This window comes from Mucor mucedo, assembly GCF_025094135.1.
Source record: "Mucor mucedo strain NRRL 3635 chromosome Unknown EV154scaffold_6, whole genome shotgun sequence".
NCBI classification, from domain to species: domain Eukaryota; kingdom Fungi; phylum Mucoromycota; class Mucoromycetes; order Mucorales; family Mucoraceae; genus Mucor; species Mucor mucedo.
In genome coordinates, this window is record NW_026252290.1 from 36,350 (window position 1) to 59,272 (window position 22,923).

General features: G+C 36.8%; 10 protein-coding genes across 10 annotated transcripts; 3 read left to right on the forward strand and 7 right to left on the reverse strand.

The window, feature by feature from the left end:
- Positions 1 to 105: 105 nt before the first annotated feature.
- Positions 106 to 1,471, reverse strand: EV154DRAFT_598480 (uncharacterized protein). The gene is made up of 4 exons (XM_051607050.1): positions 1,380 to 1,471; positions 1,177 to 1,318; positions 846 to 1,119; positions 106 to 775 (listed from the first exon to the last, which is right to left on the reverse strand). Exons 1-4 carry the CDS (start codon positions 1,428 to 1,430, stop codon positions 205 to 207), a joined length of 1,038 nt encoding a protein of 345 aa, XP_051462603.1. The 5' UTR covers positions 1,431 to 1,471; the 3' UTR covers positions 106 to 204.
- Positions 1,472 to 1,724: 253 nt separating this feature from the next.
- EV154DRAFT_492646 (uncharacterized protein) lies at positions 1,725 to 4,572 on the reverse strand. The gene is made up of 10 exons (XM_051599696.1): positions 4,535 to 4,572; positions 4,177 to 4,438; positions 3,676 to 4,108; positions 3,076 to 3,584; positions 2,896 to 3,016; positions 2,827 to 2,835; positions 2,573 to 2,751; positions 2,429 to 2,508; positions 2,330 to 2,377; positions 1,725 to 2,283 (listed from the first exon to the last, which is right to left on the reverse strand). The coding sequence occupies exons 1-10, from the start codon at positions 4,535 to 4,537 to the stop codon at positions 1,861 to 1,863; spliced, it is 2,067 nt and encodes a 688-aa protein (XP_051462604.1). The 5' UTR covers positions 4,538 to 4,572; the 3' UTR covers positions 1,725 to 1,860.
- Positions 4,573 to 4,600: 28 nt separating this feature from the next.
- Positions 4,601 to 6,358, reverse strand: EV154DRAFT_541627 (uncharacterized protein; the record flags this gene model as incomplete). Its single annotated transcript, XM_051604489.1, has 5 exons — positions 4,601 to 5,155; positions 5,223 to 5,499; positions 5,545 to 5,852; positions 6,022 to 6,279; positions 6,325 to 6,358. The coding sequence occupies 5 exons, from the start codon at positions 6,356 to 6,358 to the stop codon at positions 4,950 to 4,952; spliced, it is 1,083 nt and encodes a 360-aa protein (XP_051462605.1). The 3' UTR covers positions 4,601 to 4,949.
- Positions 6,359 to 6,803: 445 nt separating this feature from the next.
- Positions 6,804 to 7,181, reverse strand: EV154DRAFT_476559 (uncharacterized protein; the record flags this gene model as incomplete). The annotated part of the gene is made up of 1 exon (XM_051598044.1): positions 6,804 to 7,181. One exon carries the CDS (start codon positions 7,179 to 7,181, stop codon positions 6,804 to 6,806), a length of 378 nt encoding a protein of 125 aa, XP_051462606.1.
- Positions 7,182 to 7,347: 166 nt separating this feature from the next.
- Positions 7,348 to 8,394, forward strand: EV154DRAFT_257931 (uncharacterized protein). Its single transcript, XM_051594645.1, has 5 exons — positions 7,348 to 7,754; positions 7,820 to 7,912; positions 7,971 to 8,081; positions 8,138 to 8,235; positions 8,314 to 8,394. The coding sequence occupies exons 1-4, from the start codon at positions 7,514 to 7,516 to the stop codon at positions 8,146 to 8,148; spliced, it is 456 nt and encodes a 151-aa protein (XP_051462607.1). The 5' UTR covers positions 7,348 to 7,513; the 3' UTR covers positions 8,149 to 8,235; positions 8,314 to 8,394.
- Positions 8,395 to 8,642: 248 nt separating this feature from the next.
- Positions 8,643 to 10,864, forward strand: EV154DRAFT_411774 (P-loop containing nucleoside triphosphate hydrolase protein; the record flags this gene model as incomplete). Its single annotated transcript, XM_051595480.1, has 2 exons — positions 8,643 to 10,071; positions 10,137 to 10,864. 2 exons carry the CDS (start codon positions 8,643 to 8,645, stop codon positions 10,862 to 10,864), a joined length of 2,157 nt encoding a protein of 718 aa, XP_051462608.1.
- Positions 10,865 to 11,896: 1,032 nt separating this feature from the next.
- On the reverse strand, positions 11,897 to 13,283 carry EV154DRAFT_492657 (diacylglycerol acyltransferase). Its single transcript, XM_051599697.1, has 4 exons — positions 12,866 to 13,283; positions 12,287 to 12,809; positions 12,183 to 12,227; positions 11,897 to 12,124 (listed from the first exon to the last, which is right to left on the reverse strand). Exons 1-4 carry the CDS (start codon positions 13,187 to 13,189, stop codon positions 11,955 to 11,957), a joined length of 1,062 nt encoding a protein of 353 aa, XP_051462609.1. The 5' UTR covers positions 13,190 to 13,283; the 3' UTR covers positions 11,897 to 11,954.
- A 1,076-nt stretch (positions 13,284 to 14,359) lies between these two features.
- On the reverse strand, positions 14,360 to 15,475 carry EV154DRAFT_558537 (uncharacterized protein; the record flags this gene model as incomplete). Its single annotated transcript, XM_051605492.1, has 2 exons — positions 14,360 to 14,883; positions 14,953 to 15,475. The coding sequence occupies 2 exons, from the start codon at positions 15,473 to 15,475 to the stop codon at positions 14,360 to 14,362; spliced, it is 1,047 nt and encodes a 348-aa protein (XP_051462610.1).
- Positions 15,476 to 17,241: 1,766 nt separating this feature from the next.
- Positions 17,242 to 19,101, forward strand: EV154DRAFT_492660 (Alpha/Beta hydrolase protein). The gene is made up of 9 exons (XM_051599698.1): positions 17,242 to 17,551; positions 17,609 to 17,762; positions 17,826 to 17,893; positions 17,954 to 18,087; positions 18,137 to 18,223; positions 18,279 to 18,417; positions 18,474 to 18,818; positions 18,869 to 18,906; positions 18,964 to 19,101. The coding sequence occupies exons 1-9, from the start codon at positions 17,317 to 17,319 to the stop codon at positions 19,063 to 19,065; spliced, it is 1,302 nt and encodes a 433-aa protein (XP_051462611.1). The 5' UTR covers positions 17,242 to 17,316; the 3' UTR covers positions 19,066 to 19,101.
- Positions 19,102 to 20,541, reverse strand: EV154DRAFT_492663 (ubiquitin fusion degradation protein UFD1-domain-containing protein). Its single transcript, XM_051599699.1, has 8 exons — positions 20,495 to 20,541; positions 20,247 to 20,421; positions 20,162 to 20,194; positions 19,989 to 20,110; positions 19,797 to 19,927; positions 19,517 to 19,730; positions 19,358 to 19,452; positions 19,102 to 19,306 (listed from the first exon to the last, which is right to left on the reverse strand). Exons 1-8 carry the CDS (start codon positions 20,495 to 20,497, stop codon positions 19,114 to 19,116), a joined length of 966 nt encoding a protein of 321 aa, XP_051462612.1. The 5' UTR covers positions 20,498 to 20,541; the 3' UTR covers positions 19,102 to 19,113.
- Positions 20,542 to 22,923: the final 2,382 nt, after the last annotated feature.

Sequence of the window (22,923 nt, forward strand, 5' to 3'; positions counted from 1 at the left end):
GGCGCAAAAAAGAGCTGAAACAACTGGAGTACGCATGCCGTGCGACCATGACGCCCTGGATTGTAAATAAAACCAATGCCACGTTATCGTCATTGTACATAAATTCAGTTATTATGTCAAATTGTTATATTTTATTATATATAAAAGGGGGTTGTTGGTGTTGTATGTTTGTTGAAGAGATGGTTGCGAAGGAGATAGCGAGGTTTATTTTTGCAATTCTTGGATACTATACAATCTAGCAAGACTAGGACCAGCGAATTGGTTAATTTGCTTGGTAAAGTTATGCATTTGAGCAGATAAGATCATTGAATCCAAACGACTAGGTTCAGCAGAGAGTTTGAACAATGTGTTGACTTCATCCTCAGGTAAAGGCTTTTGACCCTTCTCTACACGGTGAGCATTTTCCTGCTTTCTCTTGGTCAACCAGGCTTGCATCTTGGTTTGCTCACGAGCAACAGATCTTTGCCAGTATTGGTAGTTGTTTTGTTCTTGTTGTTGAACATCGGCACAGTCTAACAAGTATTGCAAGTTCTTTTGCATGAAGGGATCTAATTCTAAGTCAAGGACATCAAAGTTGGGTGCTAAAGGTCTGGCTTCCTCTAATTCGGTTTGAGTCTTTTGGGTAGAAGCAAAAGTAGAAAGAGAACGAAGACGATCGGAATCTAACTTGGGCATCTCAATGTTGTGAAGCATCATGGTAACATAGTGAGAGTTGTGAATTTGAACAGGTAATTCCTCGAAAATGTTGGAGAATGATAACTTGGCTTGAGCAAGACTATTATAAAATTGCCACAACCTTCATTAATTTTCCTTCCCCTGTTTAAATTTTCTCTCTTTCTACTAACCTTTCAGTGGTGAATTTCTTGGCTTCGTAAGCCTTCATGAAGACCTCGGTTAATCTGAATGCTCTTAAACTCAAGTTACCTTGAGCGGAACTCTTGGAAACGTCATGAATGAGAACGACGGATTGAGCACTGAGGGAGTTTTGATAACTGTATTGGGTCTCGATTAAGCTGAGATCAACAAAGTTACCTAAATGAGCAGAACGATACCAACCAACAGTGTTGTTATCGACATTGACGGCACGAAGACATCTCATCATATCGAGTTGATATTGAGCTACACATTAAAAGTTAAAAAAAATTTTTTTTCTTCTTCTCTCTATAAATGATTTACCACTGGCATCTTCATCACCATCAGAAGGGAAAGGGAAACAATTGGTGACTTCTAAGGTTCCTTGATCATCCAAACCCAAAAGTTGACCAGTGACATCATTAGGATAAGATTCACGACAATGCTTAATGATCTTTAAAACGACCTATAAAATCAAAAAGTTTAATAACTTTTCGAGATTTCTTGGTGGTCTAATTTTGTTTTACCAAACCGTCAAGTTGAACAGTCTCAAGGGCTTCAGTATTGTTAGTGGCCATGGTTAATTGTTATAAGGAGGGATTTGAACAAAAAAAAAAAAGTAAATAAAGGGTGGCGATTTTTTTTCGATTTTTTTTTGTGACCACTCTTTGGTGCAAGCCATTCGAAAGTATATATACGCGTATAGCACAATAGGAAAGTTTGAAGTCTTGCATGTTTAAGGATGACTACGCGTAATAGTTAATTTTACACTTGTATCATGTTTAGTAGATGGGCTACTAAAGTTAATGTGTCCGTAATAATCGATACGGGTCATGTAAATAAGAGAAATTACTATTGTCACTCTAGACAAATATGATTCAAACTAAAAAAGATGTGTTTATTAAAGCGTTTCGTCTATTGGGAGTTCCTTTCATGGATAATATATAAATATAGGAGATTTTTTTTTATATGTAAAGCAGGTTCTGTATATAGGTGATGTTGTAAATTTTAATATCCTTCAACAATGGGAATCTTGACGGGTTTTTTATCTCTACGTGGTCTAGTTGAAATACTATCTGTAGCGCGCCAATCGGTGGGCAAAGTAAATCGAAAGGTGGTGGCATGCATTGCCTCTGGAAATTTCCAGAAAGATTTTTGGGTTTGTACAATTTTTCGAAAGCTTTCCACCGCACCAATATTGGGTTTGATGGCATTTAATGTGTGTTTGTAACTACTGATCTGTTGATCTGGTACTGTGTTGGGTAAAAATAATTGGGCTGCACTCGCTGCACAGGTTGCGGCTAAAGGTTGTAATTCATATCCGCCCTCTAATGTCAGCACTAATCGTCCGTCACATACTTGATCAGCAAGATCTTTTACCATCTTGGTTAGTAAAGCGTATCCGCGAGGACTGACATTATATCCACCAAGCTATAATAAGGTTAGTCGTTATTCGCACCATTTATATAATATTTACATTTTCCGGATGTCCCTCAGCAGCATCAAACCCAGCAGAAACGAATATCTTATTTCAACTAATTAGACGAAAACAATAACAAAACTATTAGGGATTTACCATATCAGGATCGAATTGCTTGGCTATTGGTATAACAAGATGATGAAAAGCCGCAACAAATTCGGTATCACCCATGGGTTCTAATCAAAAGTGTATGATTTATTAAATGCAATCTTTTTGGTTAAAGGAAAATCTTGGACTTACTTGGTTTTTCCTCAGAAGCACTCAATGCGATATTAACATTCCGCCCTAAACCGCCAGCTTCTCCGCATTCATTGGGCGCACCACTAAATGGATAAAATTGACCATTTTCCCATCGATGTATCGAAATGTAAAGAACATTTGGATTATCGTAAAAGATTTTTTGTGTTCCGTTACCATGACTAAGTAAAAGTTTTTGTTTTGTATTTTTTTTTAATATTCCATTCCAATTCTGATTATAACAACTACTACTTTACTGTATATCCCTAATAAAATTAATTTTTTTTAGATGGAAGATGGATATAAATGATGCTATTTGTGTTTACCAATCAATAATAAGAATCTTTTTAATCTTGGTCGGGTATTTCTCTAACGTGTCGGCAACAGCAACAGCCACATTATTGTAAAAACAAAAACCCATAGCAGCATCACTTTCAGCATGATGTCCTAGATGATAAATAAATAATTGTATTTGAAATATGTATATTTATATATTTATTACATACCTGGTGGTCTTACCAAAGCAAAGCCATTTCTCATTTGACCGTGAATGATAGGATCCACTAAATTAATCAAGGCGCCTGCGGCGACTCGTGCGGATAAGCTACTATGAAGTGGATGAAAGGTAGTATCCACGGCAATGCCCAACTCCCCACAACTCATCTTACATACCAGACCAGGAGGAGCCACAGGGTCAGGGTTAGTCTGAGAGGCATCCACCGCAGCGGCAGCAGAAGAAAATCGACGATGCTGTCTCTTTATAAGATCCTGATCTGCCTGAACTACCACACCTCCGCCCACACCACGCATCACTGTTTTCTGTCTGGTATTCGATGCAGGTGCAGGGTTTAAGAGAGCTGCGATTGAAGTCACTTTCAAGGGTTTCTCTTCCTTAACAATCCGTACGTCCTCATCAATTGGATAATAGTTGCGAACATGAGAATATGTGTGAACTCGTAATAATTCGTTGGTGGTGATTTCACGAGCATGGATCCTACCAAAGTATCTTAGCAACCTAAGAAAATAACCAAAAAAAAAAAAAGATGAGTTGTTATTTTTTAATTTGGGGGTAGAAAAATATATAAACTACTGGGGCTTTTTAATACCGATTGTTATGAAATGCCTGCAGAATAGAACTTATTCTATCTGGTCTTTCAGGATGGATTGTTTCGCGAGAATGACAAGGACAGCAGTGAAGTGACATGCGTCTATCTTGTACTAGGCCTGTATGATGTCTTGCTTGTTCGCCAGGCTCGGAAACATAAAATTCAGCATAGTCGGTCCAAGAAGACTCGGACTCAGCACCTGTAGGACCATACTGCAGAGGTTTATCGTGATGAATGTTGCGTATTAATGTTGGACTAATCCAATCGGCTTCATCGGGTGGCCATCCTTCATAATGAACAAATACAAGGGATTCATCCTGATCATTCAGTATTTCTACGACTCTAGCACAATACCATTCTTTAGCGTCGTCAGTCCATTTAATTGCTTCTATTTGGTCACCTATCTTATAGGATAGACTACGGTATATATTTTCTATTTCACTTTTTAGTTATATAAGATAGGTAAAGGGAGCTATTAAGGGCTTATTTTGTGTATATTACTTTTGTTTTGGTAAAGAGTGAGATTAAGACCTTTTAGTTTCTTTTGAGCAGAGTCTATGCCTTCCTCATTCTTTATCCACTGATCTTGTTTGGCGTCAAAGGTTATCTCGTTCTTATTTCTGACGGACCTTCTTCTTTTGAGCGAACCTGTGGAGGAACAAGTCGATAGGTTACCGTCACTTGCTGGGTAATAAGGAGGTGAATTGGAGTGACGACGAGTATCTGCCGAGTGTGAGGACCTTAGACCTTGTTGTCCTAATACCTTTTTTTATTTTTTTATATGTTTAAAAAAAAATATATTTTTTTTTTTGTTTTTTTTTTTTTTTTAATGTGAGTTCCCTTTTTTGTAATATTTTACCATTTGCCACTGCTCAGCCTGTAATAAGTTGTTTTAATAAAAAAAAGTGTTGAACAAAAAAAATCCAGGTTTTTTTATTTTATTTTTTTTGCGGCTCTCTTGATTGTGCGTCACTTGTGACTTAGTTTCAAAATGAGAGCAAAATACATGTACAGTGCCTCCATCTCCAATTTTCGCTTTCTAACAAACTGATTTCGTTTTTGTAAAACCCAATCTTCGTTTTTTCATTGACCAAAATTCGTTTTGGTAAGAGCTTTTGTCATTCCCAAAGTTGTCTGTTTCAAAGTTCGCTTTTGTCTGTTTCAAAGTTCGCTTTTAAAATAAAGAGATCGACTGTAAAGTACGTTGAGACTGTTTGTCAGAGTTTTTAGATTAAAAGGTCAAGGAGGCTTTTTTGGATTGCTGTTTGGATTGCTCACATGTCGACAAAGAAACCAGGTTGATATAAGGCACTGTCATCAGCAAAGTTCAGCGTCTTAACCTCATTTTTGTACTTTTCCTCCAGAATCAAGTTGAACTTGGCATAATTTAATTTCACTGTTCGCTTTAGAGAAAGGATGGCCAACAGGAGCTTAGAGAACTCAGGTGAGTGTCTTGACGAGATTGGGAAACTAGAACTTCCTTTTTTTGTAGATAAGCATTGTATCAGAAGGCAGTGCCCGAGATCCATAAATTGTAAACTTTGTACGTTGCCATTGACAATATATAGCTTCCAACTTTTCCATGAGAACGCTGCTGCCAACTTGTTTAGACCATAAGTAAAGTGCATGTTTTTTCAGCATATCTCCCTTTCTAATATCAGCCTTCACGCCATTTACAGACGGCTTTTCTTCTACTGTCAAAACATCAGTGTCACTATTCATATCACATAAAATAAAGTCCAATCGTTGTAGTTTAACGTCTTTTTCAGCCTCCTTTAAAATCTTCGTAACCTGACTCACACATTCAGAGCGCTTGGTTTCAAGCTCTTCATCATCGAGAAAAGCTTTATCTCATATGTTTGAATATACATGTAGCCGATACCAGTCTTCATGAGTTTTATTAAGCAAAGCCTTTGTTGACCAAAGCTCAACACTCGCAGACAAAGCGAATCTGATGTATTTACAATTTGAAGATAAATTTTTCTTGGAGTACCATGTAGATAAAAGAGTCTCAAGTTCAGAAGTGTTCTTGCAATTAGAAAGTTCAACCAACATGTCCCTTTCTTCAAGAGTAACCAAAAAAGGTTTTAATTCAATCCCAGCTTCGTCCTTCATCTTCATTATGTATTTGTTGAATCGTTTTGGAAGTTTTGCGTGCTGGAGGTTCAATATTCCATCTTTAAGCGAATTTATCAGTCACTGATAGATTTTTAAAGTTTTTCTCGTCAGTCTCCAAAGAGTTTTCTTCCACGGTAGCAGCATCTAAAACTTAATCCTCCAAGGTTTGCTGATACGCATATTGCCATTTCTTTTCGCGCATGATCTTTTTGATCGGTGAAGCGGCACATAAATATTCCATATGTTCATTGACACTTACCATTTTTCCATGTTCGGCTTCTGAGTATGTTACTGAATTTTCGTTTTTTAGCTTAGTTGCAATGTCCTTAAATATTGAACCAAGTTTTTGTAAATCATTATCTTCGTCAGTAGGAAGGAATCCAAGGTCAAGCAGGTTGTTTATTACGTCTTCATATTTCCAGTCAGAAACTTTCGTTTTTGTCAAGTAGCTTGTAAAGTGTTTACTAATAGTGATCTCGTCTTCAACTACAGTGGTGGAAAAGGCATAAAGGTAAAAGTATTACTACATACGCGCGCGCAAAAAAGTCAATTGCAAGAATCCCATGATTTTTTGATTGGATAAAATATTTAAACGTAAGAAAAAAATATTCTTTTTTCTTCTTTGCTGCGGAAGAGGACTTTTACACAGTGCGTTATTATAATACGGGGTAACAGCCGTGTTAGTACTACGGGGTAACGTCCGTATTAGGCCAGACGGCTGCAGTCTGAGCTTGATAATGTGGTCTTGAAGTTATCTTGCAAAAGTGGATTGATACAGGTTGTTCACACGCCTGTATATGAGTTCAAGTGACCTGCCACAATTGCTTTTACACTATGTTGCTGACAAATACCACCCAACATCTTTTTGTTGGAGATCTGGGGGCTGTTTTTTGGAGTCAGATGAACTTCCACCTTCTCGTGGTTGACTCTGTTAATCAAAGTACTTGGCATTACTTTGAGAACTAGGAGAAGTTCAATTTTTTTTTTATAATAAAGTGTATGTTATTTATTCAAACTAAATTATATTCTTGTTCAATTTGTAATGCCATTATTCTGTTTCTGTGTTTAATGGCTCCAGCAAGTGTGTTTTCATAAATGTATAACATGTCTTTTTTTAACTGTACACGATCATATTCACTGATTACGAGCTGATCCTTGCTATTTAGTTCCGTAATATATTTCCTTACCAGTTTGCCTGATTCTGTCAGTTTGGTAACAGAGTTTTCAAATCTGGAATCTACTTCAGCAATTTCTTCCCGAGGTAGAATTTTATACGTAAAAGCTCTTAACAACAAAGAAGCTCCTCTTTGTACGATATTTTCTACAAGAAATGAAATTGGATGATTGGGAATATATCCTTTTGAAGTAAACTCCACGCTAAGGAACATCCATTGCCCTGCAGAATGTGCCTTGATGTATTGATTTAAAAGTCTTATATCTTTTGCTGTTGTTGGTATAAATATCTCTTTTGAGACAACAGTCTTATGTATCTGTGATTGATGTTGGTAATTTTCGAATTGAGGACTCAAAAAACGCGGTGATGGTGTGACCTTCAATAGGGCCAAAAAAGCCGGAAGTGGCAAGCCAATGAAAAAACGAAGATTGGTCGGAGACCAAAACGAAAGCGAAAATTGGAGGTGAAGGCTCTGTATTTCTTTGGGACATTTGGGTTTTTTTGTTTTTTTGTTTTTTTGTTTTTTCTTTTTTTCTGTTATTTTAAATGATCCTCTTCTATTTGTTTGTCCTTGTCTTTGCAGTCAAGGCAAGTGAATATAATGACCCTACCTTTATCCCTTTATCCTTAAAACCAACTTTTGATGTTTTCAAATCGGATGATTGTCCTCCTTGTTTCAACTGTATGTTGCCAGGCTTTGAGTGTCTTCATTTCGCAAACTGTTCTGAATATGACGGCAAGTGTAATTGTCCGCCAGGTTTTGGAGGTGATGACTGCAAACAACCACGTAAGTCTTGGATATATTAAAACCCCATTCAAAAAAAGATAAAAATAACCCTAAATCGTTGTTAGTATGCGGGGCTTTACCCGATGGCCACAATAGATCTCCTCGAGAGAACGATCACTGCGACTGCCCTGAAGGTTGGGAAGGCATTAACTGCAACGGTAAATAGAACAATAATGAAATAAAAATGTGGTCATCATTATCTCATCTTTTTACTAGTTTGTAAGACCGACGATGTGTGTAATTCATTGGTGCCTACCGGACAAAACGGTACTTGTTATCGCGATGGTGTCACCGTATTCGAAAATTATCAAATGTGCAATGTAACAAGTAAAGTCTTGTCTTCTATAATCAAGAAAAGAGCCATATAATTAACTGAAAAAACGTAATCTTATAGACCGAAAAATCCTTGATCAGTTGAAAACACAAATTCCACAAGTGACCTTTTCTTGTAACCGACATCAAGAGACATGTGACTTCCAATGTAAAGTTTCTGCCAAGCTAATTACTGCACACTTCCACTGAAACTAACGAAACCATTTTTTTTTTTTTTTTTCTGTAGTTTGGGTAGATGAAGTAGAATCGTTTTATTGCCATTTCAGTACATGTGGATTTGAACAACACGCGGATTATAACGGGAAAAACTCTTCCAATTATCACTGTCAAAACATTGATTGTAAATGTATCAAGGACGAATTTTTGTGCGGTAAAGACGGATCTATTGATCTCACGGAATTATTGGCAGACGAAATTAAAGGTCCTGCTACGTTTGATTGTGTTGATAAAGACTGTGCCTTTTCTGAACCCGCGATGGATGATCTTATCTCGGCTGTCTTTGGTGACGATTCTATCTTTTTAAGTTGTAACTCTGGTGAGTGTCTTCATTATACTATGGTGCCTGGTTTCAACAGACCTACTCGACAAACCAACTGGTTCTATATCATCAGTGGACTTTCGGGTGTCACTTTATTCTTAATTCTTGTATCGGCCATCGTGGCCTATTTTGCCAAAAAACCACCTCAGGGCGCTGTCCAGATTGCAGATGATGAAGCAGGAAAATTAATGTCGGAACATACACCCACCAGTTTGATTTTTAACGACATTGGTTATACCATCAATAGTAAAAATATACTGCAAGGAGCATCGGGAATGGTTCAGCCGGGTCAGGTCATGGCCATCATGGGTCCTTCTGGTGCAGGAAAAACCACATTATTAGATATTTTGGCAAAACGAACCAAGACCGGTAAATCTACCGGTGACATCTATATTAATGGCCAACAAGTATCCACCACACATTACAAGAAATTGATTGGATATGTAGACCAAGAAGAAGTCATGATTCCTACCTTGACTGTATACGAAACCATCCTTTATTCTGCTCTCTTGAGATTACCCAAATCTATGAGTAAAGCCGCTAAAAAGTATCGTGTTATGGAAGTCATGCAGGAATTAAATATCGAAACTATCAAGGATGCAAAGATTGGTCAACCAGGCGCTAGATCCATTAGTGGAGGTGAAAGACGTCGTGTAGCCATCGCTTGTGAACTTGTCACTTCTCCTTCCATCTTGTTCTTGGATGAACCTACCAGTGGTCTCGATGCATACAATGCTTTTAACGTGGTGGAATGTCTCGTGGCATTGGCTAAAAACTATAAACGTACCGTGGTATTTACTATCCATCAGCCAAGATCCAATATCGTTACTCTCTTTGATCAATTAGTACTGGTCGCAAGCGGAAGAATTATTTATTCAGGTCCTCAGAATGAATGTCAAAAGTATTTCAAGCAAATCGGTTATCCTTGTCCTCCTGGATTTAATATTGCAGATTATATGATTGATTTATCTATGGGTGCTGTTCGTAGAATTCCAAACCAACCTACACCTGCTGTTCAATTGGATGAAGGTGAGTTGTTTGCTCCTCCCATTCGTACAACTCCCTTCTTCAGTGATGATTTGGATGATACGACACAACAATGGGCGTCCGAATTAACGAGACAGCAAGAGGATGACCCGTTGGTCACAAATGTACCAAATATCGTTGTGGAGGAAGCACAGTCTGATGGACTGACATCTCATTTAAGACAGCTTGTCGAATATTATGATCATAGTCTGATTGCAAATGCCTTGAAAGAGAATATTCAAACCGCATTGACTTCTTCTAGTGAAGATGATGATTCGTCTAGCACAAATACCATTATAGTTTGGAAGAAACCAGGTCCTATTGCTGCCTTTGCAATTCTTTCAGATCGTACCTTTAAGAACCTGTATCGTAATCCCATGTTGATGTTCAGTCATTATGCTGTCGCTGTTGTCCTTGCTCGTAAGTATTTCAAGTCTTTTATAAGGGGTTCCAATGAAACATTAATTCGTTATTTTTTTAAATAGTGGTTTGTGGTGGTTTATTTTATCAAGTGTCAAATACAATTGCAGGTTTCCAAAATCGAATGGGATTATTTTTCTTTTATGAAGCTTTGTTAGGTTTCATGTGTCTTACCTCGTTACAAGCTTTCTCTCAAGAACGTATCCTGTTCGCTCGTGAACGTGCCAATGGGTATTATTCACCCACAACATACTTTTTGTCCAAGATCCTGTTTGATATCATTCCATTGCGAGTGGTCCCTCCCTTGATGATGGCAATAATTTCATATTCGATGGTTGGACTCGTAGAAGAACCCATTGTATTCTTCAAATTTTTGCTTGTGTTGATTTTGTTTAATTTGACAGCGGCTGCTTTATGTTTAGCTATTGGTATCATTGTAAAGAACATTTCGTTGGCCAACTTGATTGCATGTATGGCGATTTTATTCAGCATGTTATTTGCAGGCTTATTATTGAACAAGGATACCATGTCTCCTTATTTCAGTTGGCTCAAGTACCTTTCGTTCTTTAATTATGCGTTGGAAGCGATGTTGGTCAATGAATTACTATATCTGCAATTGGTAGAAGAACGCTTTGGCCTGAAGATCGATGTTCCTGGTGCCACCATCCTGTCCACCTTTGGTTTTAACGCAAAGAATTATTGGCCAGATGTGATTAGACTCTCTTCCATGTTTTTGATATTTATATTTGCTGCTTATCTTTGGCTTGTATTCTTTGTAAAAGAAAGAAGATAATTTTATACCTTTATTTATACACCCCACTCTTTTTAATAAATAACGAGGCTTTTTCAAACCAAACCTCCGTTTCGGTAAAAATTTGACCTTCGCTGCGCTGCGGTAAATTTTTGACCTGCACTATGGTTCGGTACGCTGCGCTTTGAAAAAGCCTCGTGCTGCCGCAGGCCTGTTTTTGAAATAACAAACTTAACATATATTAATTAACTATGAAGCCCATGCACCATTATAACTTAAGCTACACTGCCTATTATTAGTTTGATACTGGAGAAAACTTTGATTTTTCTCAATATATGTATAAATATCTGGAAAAAGACGATATCCCTAGACCCAGGCAGGAAAGTTGATCTACGCAAAAAGTATTAATTGTTTATCTATCTGATTAGCTATTCTATGCGCAGTGTTTTTGTTTCATAATGAAAGACTTGATAATCCAAAATATTAATTTCAAAGGCGACCCCTTCATCGACCTAAAACAATCAATTTCCAGTTGTTCTCGAATAATGACATATTGTTTGTGAAAAAGTGTTCATAGACTGTTTCTCTAAACTCGATAATATAATGCTTAATACTATTGGTTGTTATACTGGGCCGGAGGGTAACCTCCTCCCCGAAAACCCCATAGTAACAATTTTATTTGCAATGATTTTTTCCGTAAAAGTCACTTTTTATATTATGACTTTCTCCAAACAATCAGTTTTTATATACGATCTTTTTTTTTAGTCTAACGTTTAATATTATGGGTCGTATTCTTGGGAGGAGTGGTTTTCCCATCCTCTAATTTTGTATCTCGGCTCAGAAATATTACGCCATAAAAAAATCATGCTTTAAAAACACAGCGCTGTAAAAAAAAAAGGAATATTGTTTTTCAGAAGGTAACAATTTAATGCCAAATAATATGGGCCGTATTCTTGGGTGGAGGGGTTCCCCCTCCCCCCAAACCCCCCACCCCTCTTGCGGGGGAAACCCCCGCACCCCCTCAAAAAATTCGTAACTTTGTGACCGTTTTTTACAATTCCTAATTCCTATTATTTTTATATATTAATAATAAAAGAAAAACTGGTTTATTTTACTTTTTTCTATTTTATAATTAACTGACAATACGAAGATCATGCTTTCTGTCTTTAGCATAGATATCCTTGTACTTGTTGTAAATTGATTCTAATTCTTCTATGTACAATCGTTGTGTTTCTTTTAACTGTTCCTCGGTAGGATCTGTTTGGCCTGGCTCTAATTTCGGAACGGGGATTGGCTTGCCCACTAAAAAAAAAGTGACGTTTAGTGTAACTATGATGGAACCCCCTTTTTTTGTACTTACCCACTGTGACAACATCATGTCGATATGGGAGTAAACCAACGTCATCTATTGCACATATTTTAGTCACCCCATATATACATAAAAAAAGGATACTAATCTCTTACAGTTAAAAATACCACGTGCATGAAACAATGGAAGTGTAAAACCTAAAGCCTTTTGCATCTTTTTTTGAATCTTTAAAAGAGTGCTTCCAGGATGATTATCTACTTGTTCATATAAATCATTCTCTCCGAACGAGAAAGTAGGTACGAGGTCAGCGTTGTGGCGGATGGCCATTTTAACAAACCCGAGGCGACGTTTTAAAACAAGGTCGGCTTCACCGGGACGCGCATTTAGCGATTCGGCGGCGCCACCAATCACAATCACGATGGATCGGCCTGGTCCAGAGGACAAGATGTATTCACACGAATGGCGAGAGACGGAGGCAATACCGCATGCCAAGATGATATCGCGATAGATAGGGAATTTAAAATTGGTTGTCAAGGTCAATAACGAAGGTTTAATACCCGGGAAAAGTTCGGAAAACGATGTTGCTTCTGTCGCGAAATTTGTAAATGCTCCCATACTGATGATGCCGTGAGGATGATACCCAAACACGTAGTTTTTGCTGGGATCGAGGTCGCATTCCTAATTAAACTTAATACGCGCACACATACACACACTTACATATTTATTATTTATACCTTGACAAGTTTGACAGGAAAATAACCAGCAAAATAACTCCAACAAGGTAACCGACGAAACCACTCTGAACGACGTCCTCCATTTTCTGGAGATTGGTCACGCAATAAATAGATAATGTAGGCAAGATCAACTGGCCATAAAAATGGGTTAAGTAACGCAAGTCCAAATATCGCTAAACAGTTGCCCAACAAAAATATCCATACAAAGACTACAGCTGTCTGTACTCTTCGCTCAAAGGGGATCCCCCGTAGCGGTGCCCAACGAACATTTGGTATAACTTGTGAGACCGGCTTGCTTAAAATGCTCCTCTCTGATTCTTTCATATTTAGTAAAAGAAAAAGATAAGAAAAAAAAAGGGCCGTTTTTATTTAGCTTTGTTTAAAATACGTGAAACTAACATTTATGACATGTGATGATTGTCGTACAACACGCGCGATTGAGAATGAATAGTCACATCATTGGATAAAACTGCTTGTAACATGACAAAGTTCTGGTAGAAATGCTGCAGGCAACGTTTATACTTTAAAAACCAAATGCCTTATTCGAACTGGCGATGGTGCTTTGATGGTGACTCGATGTAGAAATGTAGAATCGGATCGGGGATTGAAGCATTTAAAAGATCCTGCCGAAGACTTTGCACATTATGGAACGTGCCGACACTCTTTACTCTACCGGGCTCTCTAAATCATAAAACGAATATTTTAGTGGGCAGTTTATTGTTTGAAACGCCCCATGATTAAAACAATATACTTACTGTACAACCTATTATGGTATTCGAAGATGCGTTAAAAACCAAAAATGCCCAGCATTTTTAACAGACACCTCGAAAAAGAGGAACTTAGGGTTTAGTCTCTCCCTTTAATTCACACTCGAGGAACTCGATATGTTACTTGGTGCTATACGTGCTAGATGAGCTAATTTTTTTTTTTTTTTTTTTTTTTTTTTTTTTTTTTTTTTTTTTTTTTTTTTTTTTTTGAAATCATCGATATATTAGATTTACACAATAAAAATTGGCATTTATATAAAGTTTCTCTTGACAGTAAATTTAAAGTTAAACGTTCAGAACGTGCTAGTGCATAAATAACATCGAAGAAGGATGGTAATTTAACGAGTACTGGATCGATATCTTATTTAACATGTAAGCTGGACAAGATAAATGATAAAAAAAAATGTAAAATGATCGTTTGAAAAAATCTGCTGTGTGCTATTCACAATCAAATGGATTGGCACAGGTCCAAAAAACATAGGTAACTACTTTATATTATAAAATATACAGCACTCATAACTCTAGGAAATATTCTATATTTATTTAGGATGCGTAATAAAGGATAATTCGCACATTTTTAAATGAGAGGTTTCTTGGTTTAATGTAATTTGTTTATTTTTTTTAAAAAAAAGAATATGTACTTTCCTCAGCGTAAGCACGTCACATATTGTAATTAAGTTTGATTTTGAGCTGCTTGACCTTGGGTAGCTTGTCCTCGGATAGCTTGTCATTGGGTAGCTTGTCCTCGAGTTGCTTGTCCTCGGGTAACTTTGCTTGGACCAGCCTGACTTGGACCAGCTCGACTTGGACCAGCTCGACTTGGACCAGCTTGGCCTTGAGTAGCTCGACCTTGGGTAGCTTGGGTTTGACCTGCTTGTGCTTGATCTGCTTGTGCTCGGCCTGTTTGAGTATTTTCCAAGATTGGTTCTTCAGTAGCGTCGACATAATCATCTTCGGTACTAGAGCTGTTGCTGTCTTGGGAGTCGGGTGTCAAGGAACCGGGACTTTCAGTGTCACCAGCGTCCCCATTATCACCAGCGTTCCCATTATCACCAGCGTTCCCATTATCACCAGCGTTCCCATTATTACCAGCGTCCCAATTATCACCAGCACCTGCATTATTACCAGCGTCTCCATTATCAGTTCCCAAATTTGCTTGTTGAGTGTTCCGTGCTCCATTATTTCTATTGCGTAAAAACGACATAATGACGAGAAGTGAGTTAAGAAGGATTACGAAAATTAAGAAATAGTCTAAAGATAAAAATAAGTTGTAAGTATATATATATATATGTATGAAAGTTTTTCATTGTTGTAACTCACAGAGTGCGGTCATGTAATCTCTTTCTCCTGTTCTAGAGTGAACACATTGTACCGTTGCATTTAGTTTATAGTTCACGATGGATCCTTGAATTTGAGCTGTCCGTCTCAATAAATCCATCATTTTCTGGTATCGAGTTAATGGTTGCGGTTGGAGAGAACAGATCATCATCTTTTTAGAGGGAAACAATGTTTCAATCACAAAATCAATTATATACGCTATTGTAGTCAATTCAGGCTCTTCATAAGTAATAGGGTAAATGAATCCGGCTGTCGGTATAACGACTTTTGACAGAAAATAAAGGAAAGTTTCCGAAGCGACGCCGGCGGTATCACTAATTGCTGTTGGAGAGACCTTGTACAAGTAGCAGTTGGCAGGAATCGACGATATTCCGAGTAAACAATTGATATTTGAAGGTAAAGTAGAGCATTCTATTTTGCGCCAGGTTTTGGTAATTACTTTTCCAACCCGATAAAAATAGGAACCTTCGGGAAACATACTGGATGTACCTGGCAATGGCTTCATGATATCATCGACGATGGCTTTAAGACTAAACTTTCTCACGGCATTGTATATATTACGAGGGGCATTGTAAACGGTGTAGATTATCATCAGAATGGCATTAATTCCAAGGGCATTCAATCTATACCAAAAAGTAAACAATTTATAGGCGGCCCAAGGGAGTACGTCAATCAAATTTAAAATCCCATTGAATACTGAGATACATATTCTTACTGGAAGCATGCATAATCCAATCACCATATAAGCTACAAGAGTGAAGACATATACTATACCCTTGTAAAGTCGAATGACCAAGTTATGCAAAAGGAAAGGTCTAATATATCTACAATACTGTTGCCCCGAACAATATTCTTCAATGTCCTGAAAAAATTGAATAATGGGGTGGAAAATGCTGACTATACTAGCAAGACCGTCATATAAGGTGTCCGTAATATATGTTATTAGATACATAAGTGTGTCCATCGCAAATTGTTAAAAGAATAACAGTGTAATTTATTCTCTTATTTATACAGTTGATGTCTTTATTCTCAGTAATGTTATTGTTGTTATACTATAATGTGTATTTGATGGTTTTATTGTAGATAATTGTGCTATTTGGGGAACAATATTATTGCCAGGTAAAATACTTAACAATGAATTTTAATTCTATGATAAATGGTATACTCAGAAAACAAAATAATTACATAGACGTTACAGGGTATGTTAGTATTACAAGCAAATTTATTTATGTGTGTCCAACAAGTTCTATCTAAAATTCGTACAAGGCATGGGGCATAGACGCTTTGTATAACTACTAAGAAAGGAGCTCATTTCCTTTGTAGGCTTTATTGTATTTTGACTTATACCTCATTATCTCAATGTGTTTGTTTGTTTCTCAGGTCCCTTGATTTTACTAGAGTAATTATCGAATTTTAAAATAATTGTCATTTGATACAAGATAAATTGGGACAAGATTGAACTGCTGATCAAAATGAGTTCTTTTAAAAATGCTTAATAGATGTTCGATAATCATTTTTAAACTGGTCTGTAGCACATAGATGTCTATTCAAAAGTATATTGACAGGACAATTTGTGCTTCCAAGTAATTTAATTCGTGTAAGCGGCAAACGATCAAATCTTTTAAACATTTGTTAAAAATCCGTCGAAAACGATAAAGTTGTGACTTAATTAATTGTTTATGTTAAAATTGGAAAGCAAAATATGGGCTGAAATCCCAAAACAATTTTTTACAAATTCCTGGTCGATTTAGCCACCCAATATAATCCTGGCATGGCAATAACAGGCAAGAGAGAAGTATGTGACGCGAATAAAGAAATTATATTCACAAGAACGCTTGAAAACAGCCAGACGGGAACAATAGTTCACATTTTGTTGTATTATTTTATGCTTTATGAATTAGCTTTTGATTTACAATATAAAAGAACAAAATCAAATGGTCAAGTATAACTTTGATTTTTTCACAAAGGTATAAAATTCTCACTATATTAAAGCACCTTCTATACCTTTTTAAAATGAGCTTGGGGACAGTGCTTTAATACTGAGTCAGAAGGGCTAGGTCTCCCTTGACCTACGTGATTAACTTTCTAGAGGGTAATAAAGATCACGTTTATTGATTGATAATTGAAGCTATTCATATATGTTACAGTTTTCAATCCGCGGTAACTACTATTGTAAGGTAGTAGATACGATTGCTGCGGTTGTTTATGCGTACTGAGTTACAGTCGCCGATTAGCGAATTGGTGGCATAATGGGCCCACGACACTTTTTATGGGTACACAAAAATAACAGCGCTTATTTTAAAAGGAAGAGAAAAAAAAAATCTGAACCAGCTTTATTTTTTCTTTATGTCTTTACTCTCGGCGTTTGTAGCAACATGCTACATATTTTCGGTCCTGTTTTTTGCAGCCGGAACAGTTTGTGCTTTTGATTTGCCCATTGTCAGACCATTATTTAACTCGAAGTTGCGAAAGTATATGATTTACTGCGAGATTCTGACTTCTGGAATTACGGAATCGAGTCATCATCTCATTGTGCTCAAACTAGTTATTATCCAACTTGTCAATTTTTTCGGTGGATTCAGTATGGTGGATTTTGTTTCGCGTGCAATACAAAAGAGAAACTAACAATGTTTACTAGACTATGCCCTTTCTTGGATCATGTATATTGTCGATATTATAACTATGGGTGCTTTGGGCATGCTCTTTTTTGAAATGTTAAATGAAATCACGGTAGCTGATACTGTTGTTAAGGCTATTGACGCATCAAGTCAACCTATCAAAAGTATTGTCTGGTAAGCTCCCCGCCCCCCCTTTATTATTTTACCATACAAATTAACTGAATGGAGATTGAATAGTTTTGAAGATTTTAAAAAATTAATCAATCCAATTTGGACACCTGAAAATATAAAGGTCCACCCAAACAGTAAGTGAAATATTGGCATGTGTACCTTTATGAATTTGATATAAATTTTTCTTGTTTCAGTTACATATGCCAACAATGAAGAAATCAGAGACGCTTTGAACACTACCAACCAAGATTTCGATCAACCTCGTAAAATGATGTTGGATGTTTATACCTCCTCCAAACCATCCAAATCTGGTTTACAACCTGTGTTAGTAAGTGGGAATTTTTTTTTCTAATTTTTTTTGGTATTAATTTTCTCAGGTTCATATTCATGGTGGAGCCTGGGAATTTGGATCTAAAAACACATTTTATCCTCATGAAAAATTACTTGTTCAAGAGAACAATTGGGTAGGTAGACTTTATGTAAAAGAATTACAAGCAGCTAATATCTCTTTTTAAACAGGTCATTGTGAATGTCGGATATCGTCTTGTGCCTAAAAATGCATACCCTACTCATTTAATGGATATCAAACGTGCTATTCGTTGGATGAAGCTGAATATTGCTTCCTTTGGAGGTGATCCCAATTTCATTGTATTATCAGGTAAGAAATTTGTGTACATGAGTGTGTGGCATGTCTTAATTACTGAATTAAAACAGGTGACTCTGCCGGTGGACATTTAGCCGCGATGGCATCTATGACAACCAACGAACCTCAGTATCAACCTGGGTTTGAAGATGTAGATACATCTGTTCGTGGTGTAATCACATTGAGTGGTGCCTTAGATGTCGTAACTAAAGCCCATCATGCAACTTTTTTCTCAAAGCACGTCGCTAAGCTTGACAAAGTCGATACCGTATTTTTAAATCAACATTCACCTTTGTCATTGGTTGAGAAAGCAAGAGGCGAGAATAAATTGGTCCCTTTCTTGTTAATAGCTGGTGAGCGCGACGGCTTAACAGAATGTGAGATGTCTAAATCTTTCAAGGAAGCGTACAACCAAGGTAAACGGAAATCATCGCTCAGTACAACGTAGTACTAATTTTTAATACAGCGACAGGAGGATTAGGATGTGAACTGTTTTTACTACCTGTAAGTGTTATAATACTCACATGGATTTACAAGTTACTAACTATTTATATTTTATAGGCTGGTCATCATGTTTATTATATAACTTGGTCTCCTCGTTCACTTTACATTTCCCGTGTTATTCAAGCTTGGTGTACACAATTGTATATTAAAAATAAATGATTTCATTTATTTGAATAATACTTATTAAAAAAAACATCATCCCTCTGTTTATTTCTTTTTGTTTCGAAGTGTTTGACCCGAGCCAGTAAAGACATGTTTTGGCTTTTTATCATCTTTTTCGTCTGCACTGGGTGGTGGAACCACAGGAAATCCAAAATAAAGTTGTCCAAAGGGTAAATGTAATGGCCCTTCATCGTCACCTTCATCTGTATCCATATTAGTATCTACAGCGTTTGCTTTTCTACATAAACAAGTCAATGTCCAAACTTTCTTAAAAAAAGCGTATGCTTACCCTTTATTCTTTCCACGAAGACTTTGTCCGCCACCCTGGAAAGCAGCAAACCCAGACTTTTCAACTTTAGGAAGATCAATGACCATATGACTCTTCTAATCATACATACGTATATATAAGCTTTATCATTCTTTCAGTCCTTTTAAAATAGCAACTTACAGATTGTACTGGTTTTTGACTAGCTGGCTCAACATATCCAACAGGTGGAGCAAAATCCACTTCCAAATCAGTTTCAATGATGGATATACCTGAATGTTCAGGATAGTTAGGTTTGACTTCCAACACTTGGATTTCGTATATTTTATTGTTGTAATTAATCTGAACCATGTCGCCTACAGTCAAGGTAGAAAAATTACGTAACGCCTTCTCGAGACTGCATAAAAAAAACAAGTGATTAATTATTGTGTGCTTTCTATGCCTGAAATGATATATACGTTACACTGCACGATGATCGCTGATATCTAAAAAGTCGGTAGATTGAGGTTGGATTTTGACAAATGAACCGAGCGGTAATGTGACATTTTTGACCTCAATAATATTTCCAGGTTCTGTGCCTAAAGTTTCCATCATCTATCATTTAAAACAACATCAATCGCATATCCATACAATTGCACTTATCAAAGAACTTTACCCATTGTGGTAAGTAGACTCTGCCTTCCTCTGCAATAAATTCGAGAACACCTGCATGACTGTGTTTCTTTTCCAATCCATTTACCAGTTTAAACAACATGGGATACGAGATATTGAGTTGAGCTAAAGAATGTTAGCCGAAACAATCAAATAAGAAAAAATGAGGCTACCTACAGAGTTTCTCTAAAGCCGACTGAGGTAGAATAACTTTTTAAACATTTAGTTAAAATGGTCAATACATTGTAAGGATTTCACTTACTTTTGCCGCCATAGTTGACATTCTCTCTTTCACTTCCATTTTGCATCATGGCAATCGGAAAGCAACGGTAGTTTTCTGAAAACCCTCTGTTTGGGTTCACGAAGCCTCCGAGACTAGGACGCAAACCTCCAAAAAATGCACCTGAAAACCCATCGTCATCGTTGTAATTGTTGAACTACTTGTAAGATTTAATGGTTAAAAAATTCAAATAGTCACTTTAAGATAAAAATTCCCTTGGTTTTCCATACCATTTCTGTATATGAATTAAATAAGAGAAACGCTATAATGAAATTACCTGCAAAGTAAAAAAGATTACGCACTGAGTGACTGTTTTAGCTGGTGCCCAATATATCTGTATGCAGAAAGGCCCTTTACTGTAATTTAGCATCACGGACTTTATACTCAGCTGGGAGGGCAAGCATTCCCATTACATGGACATTGTGTGCGGACAATACTGCGTTGCTTTCTTATTTAAAACATGAAATATCTGTTATTCTGCTAGTAAACGGATCTGCTGGAGGTACTTCCCTTGTCATAGATATTGAGAACTGAAAATTGGCTTATAACTTGAAAATTGCCTCACGTTTCATGAGAAAACAAGTTTAAGTCAAAATAGTTCTTTCTTTCGTATCAGTTAGCAAGAAAGCGATTTGTTATGTAATACGGTATATCATATTTACACAACCGTTCCTGTGCTAATTGATAACATATGTTTATGGAATGGAAATTTATCCGTACCGACTGTCTGGGATTTTAGTGATTTTTACAAAAAGATTTTATTTGGAGAAACAGGAATAATACAGCGTTGCCAACGCCAATTGGTGCTTCATGGCACGAAGTTATTCTACAAGGCTGAGTCTTTTTCACTCGAATCCTTCTACTTTGAGGCTTTTCAGGTTTTTCAAGTTCCCTGTTCGTAGTTATATACTTCAAATAGTTCTATTACCATTGAATCATCCATCCTTCGTATGTTTCACTAATAAGCAAACGAAATTTAATCTACATTCAACTAATAGTCGAGAAACTTTTAGAAAAAAAAATACTCTAAGATAATCCTTTATTAAATGCTTAATTTGCTCTCGACATACACGATATGACTAATTTTTTTAAATATTTTACTAAACATGAGGTTAAGAATCTTACACACAACCATCAGCGGCTGTGATAATAGCTAGTAGAATGATGCGCGATTCGTGGCTATTTTATATGGTTATCCATTCTTATATAACGCGGTAGTTATTTTATTACAACAGAAATAGCCAGCTCTAAACCTAGTTAATGCTTGCAACTCTTCTCTCCGTCTAAGTTCTTGTTGTGTATTTCCTGCATAATGCAAAACACCGATTTTTGCGACACCAAAGCTTCTCATGATCGCTCTTTGCATATATTTGGATATCGCTGCACGTCTTGAAATTCTTTAATACTCCGAGCACAATGCTTTTCCTTCGTCCAACAATTATCGAAATGATCTAGCGAGGTTTAACAAGATAAAATGTTAGACGTGAAGTTTATTTATGTAGATCACACCTACCAAGCACAATAATCGAGTAAATATCGGTCTCATTAGAGCAAAGACGTTACAGAAGGACCCAAGTCACGAGGACGCAAGCACCTATCTTGTTTTAAAAAGGGTACAGAACAGTAGTTATTGACCTCCCGGAAATAACAAAGAGACCCAAGTCACAAGGACGCTAAAGACTGTCAAGCCATCTAGTGTAAAAGTGATGTAGCTAACAGTACAGTAGTTGTCGACCTCAATGAAATAACAAAGGGACCCAAGTCACGAGAACGCTAAAGACTATCAAATCATCTAGTGCAAAAGTGATGTAGCTGACAGTACAGTAGTTGTCGACCTCAATGAAATAACAAAGGGACCCAAGTCACAAGAACGCTAAAGACTATCAAACCATCTAATGTAAAAGTGATGTAGCTGACAGTACAGTAGTTGTCGACCCCAATGAAATAACAAAGAGACCCAAGTCACAAGAACGCTTAAGACTATCAAACCATTTAATGCAAAAGTGATGTAGATGACAGTACAGTAGTTGTCGACCCCAATGAAATAACAAAGAGACCCAAGTCACAAGGACGCTAAAGACTGTCAAGCCATCTAGTGTAAAAGTGATGTAGCTGACAGTACAGTAGTTGTCGACCCCAATGAAATAACAAAGAGACCCAAGTCACAAGGACGCTAAAGTCTATCAAAATGTAGTGCAAGAATAACGTAGTCAAACCCAATGAAGCACAAAGTAGTTCGTTTTTCACTGTATTCAAAGCACCGCATTCAAAACTAGATGTGAGCAATTTTTTCTTTTCTTTTTTACCTGATTGCGAGCGCTAGGCAAGACAATAATGAGTATTGGAATTCTTCTTACGTTACAACATTAAACATATACAGGACTTGTTCTTATTTCCTTCCATCTAGAAATGTTTTAAGGTAGAAAAGAAACAACTTAATTTTAGTTGTTGACTTGTAGGTGACTCTTTGTATACCTAGTTTATGATTGAGTAAGAGATTTAAAAGTGCATGTTTTAAGAAGATTATAAAAAAAAAACCTGCATGAGAGTATCCAATCTGAATTTTATGGAAATGTCTAGAACTACGTATTTTTTTGGTCCGGTCAAAGTCCGGGTTGTTCACCTGCTGGTGCACCGAAATCGGGGACAACGTATTTGT